The 2,849-nt window shown below is 53.1% G+C and overlaps 1 protein-coding gene across 1 annotated transcript, besides 1 other annotated feature; it reads left to right on the top strand.

Moving 5' to 3' along the window:
- Positions 1 to 268: 268 nt before the first annotated feature.
- On the top strand, positions 269 to 2,068 carry TraAM80_10105 (pyruvate transporter 0; the record flags this gene model as incomplete). Its single annotated transcript, XM_029386751.1, has 1 exon — positions 269 to 2,068. One exon carries the CDS (start codon positions 269 to 271, stop codon positions 2,066 to 2,068), a length of 1,800 nt encoding a protein of 599 aa, XP_029233394.1.
- A 172-nt stretch (positions 2,069 to 2,240) lies between these two features.
- Positions 2,241 to 2,286: a microsatellite.
- Positions 2,287 to 2,849: the final 563 nt, after the last annotated feature.

The raw sequence follows: 2,849 nt of genomic DNA, 5'->3' as shown, positions 1-2,849 counted from the left end.
AAATGGCGGCGGCCCGGAGGCACTCGGTCATGAGGAGGCCGTCTGAGATGTTTGCTTCTCAATGGCTGTGCGAGCGCAGGCGTGAAATGCAATGAATTTTTTTTCTCTCACTTTTAGATGCAGATGTGCGTGCGCTTACGTGCACGAAAAAGCGTGATTCTTGATTCTGCCAGCGTGGCTTCAGTGCATGCATGGTTCATCTGTTTTGTTCTTCTGGATTTATGCTCCTGTTGCTTGTAGAACAGACAAAGGCATAACGAAGGAAAAAATGGTGCTTCAGGTGGATGATTTGTTCCGCATGCGGATGCTGATGGCCGGCGTGTACGTCGGGCTCAGCATTTCGTCTACGTACGGATTCAGCCTCTTCACGGATCACCTGAAGACTAAGTACGGGTATTCGCAGAGCGACATCACGACAATCAGCACCGTTGGAAATGTTGTGAATTTCGTCAATCTTCACGGTGGAGCGTTGTTTGACTCCGTGGGTCCAACGGTCGCGCTTCCGTTTGCCGGTGTCCTTGGAGGACTGGGCTTCTTAATGTTTGGGTTGACCTTTGACGGCACGGTCAAAACCTCGAGCGTGGCACTGTTTTCTCTCTACCAGGGAATCACCCACCTTGGCCTTCCGATTATGGACGTGTGCTCCATGATGACGCTGATGCTACATTTTCCCTTGGATCGCGGTTACGTGGTGCTGATCATGAAGACGTTCAACGGGCTTGGGACCGCAGTGCTGATGGCGTACTTCAACGGCTGGTTTAGGGCGGCGGACTTTCATAATTCCGAGGACAACAACTACTCCGGCTACGCGTACTTTGTCGCGGCACAAATTTTTTTTTGCTCCTGCCTCGGCGCTTACTGCACGCGGCTACCGATGTACTTTCCGTGCACATGGAGGAAGAAGCGCCTGAGTGCCGAGGAGCTCGCGGAGCGGGAGAAGACGCTTGACCTGTACATGAGCCAGCATGCCCCCTCGCGGCGTCTGTACATCGGATTTGGGCTTGTCGTCGTCATGCTGATATTTTCTGCCACGCAGTCGATTACGACGGCGTACGTGAAAACGTCCCACGCGGGGTACGTGGCGATCTCAATCGTGGCGCTGCTGCTGATGGCGGCATTCTCCTTGATGGCGGTGCCGTTCCAGTTTCTGGGCCGCTACAACCCCGTGCGTCCCACACGTATGGCGGGCATCGGCGAGGTGGCCACGGAGACAGCGCCGGAGCAGACAGATGGAGCCGTAGGTGCGAATGAGATGGTGGAGAGCAATGCTTCCCACAATAAGCAACCGGCCAAGGTGTGGCCGCAGTACAAAGGCTCCTTCTGGTCGCATTTGCTCTCCTTCCACATGTGGGCAATGTGGTTCACTTGCTTCGGCATGTGGGGTACCGGCCCAGTGATGCAAATGAACGTCGCCCAGATCAGCCGCAGCACGAACTATGGCGTGTATGACAGCCGGACTCTGACACTTTACATCGCCATCATGTCTGTGGGCACCGCTATTGGACGCATATCTGTGGGATACTTCGACACGAAGCTGACTGCGTGGAATCGTGCAGGCAAGACAAGAATTCTGACGACCATTGCGCTTCCCATTGCTCCCCTGCTGTTCGCGGTGGCGTACCTCTTCTTTGGTGTGGTACCTGGGAACGCCTTGCTGCTGCCGTTTTTGCTTGGGTCCTTCGGCAACGGCATTGCATGGGGTATCGGCATCATTGTCTCCCGGATGATGTATGCTAAGGATATTGGCAAGCACTACAGCTTCCTGCGTATCTCCGCTGCTGTTGCATCCATTGCGCTGAACCGCTTTTTGTTCGGAGGGATGTATGATGCGGAGGGGCGCAGGCGTGGTGAGTTGCCCTCATGCAACGCACCCTCGTGTGTGCGAAAGCAGATGTTTATTCTGATGGCCATCAACCTGTTGTCAACATGCGTGGCTGTGTTGGTGCACTGGCGATTTTCGCGCTTCACCCAGGCGAAGCTGGCCGAAGAGGCATCTTCAGCAAATGAAAAAGCGGATGTTGGGGCGGCGAGGGAGGAGCCTTCGGAGCCAGCGTTGAAGCAGGATTAGTAGTAGTATTTTTTCCTTTGTATTGTTTTTAATACATATGTGTGTTTATTGTGTGTTTATCTTGTTTGTGGTTGTGATGAACTGCGGGGTTTGGGCGTGGGTGGGTGTATCATGATGCGGAGAAGACACGCCTCGCCTCGCCCCTGTCGTCCTGCGCATGGACGGAGTATGTGGTGGCGGGCGCAGCGGCGATGGGGGTGTAAGTTGGCGGTGGGGTGTATTTCTTTTTTTCTCTGCGACTGCGGGTGGGGGAGCGCCGTTGCCCGCTGTTTTTGTTCCGCCTTCCCGTGCGGCGTGCTGCAAAGGGCGGTGGGTCTCTGTCTGTGAGGCTTCCCTTTGCAGCGCCGAGTGCGAGGGGCGGAGTACCGCAAGAACGAGGCCAGTGGTAGAGTGCGCAGGTGCAGTTACACTTGAGCACACAGAGAGGGCGAAAGTGCGCCGCAAGGAAAGCGGCTCAGCCGAGACGGATACACACCCACACATACACCCCCCTTATATAAGGAAAGAAGGATGAAAAGATAGGGAAACACAAATGTAATTCGGAGTTCAAAGGCCGCCACAGAAGCTTGGCCTTGCATTTCTGCACGTGAGGATTGCAGTTTTTTTTTGTTTTTACTGAGTATCCGGAAAGAGAGTGAAGCAGGTAGTAAACGAGAAGAGAACAGTCTTATGGTCAAAGCACGAACTCGCTAGTATATTTTTTGTTATTATTTTGGTTTTTTTAGTTTTTTTTGTTATTTTAGTTTTTACTAAAAAAAAAACTTTTTTTTTTGTTACCTTT

Source organism: Trypanosoma rangeli (genome assembly GCF_003719475.1).
Source record: "Trypanosoma rangeli strain AM80 chromosome Unknown Tra_15.4_contig_00793, whole genome shotgun sequence".
NCBI lineage: Eukaryota > Euglenozoa > Kinetoplastea > Trypanosomatida > Trypanosomatidae > Trypanosoma > Trypanosoma rangeli.
This window is presented reverse-complemented; position numbering and strand designations above follow the sequence as displayed.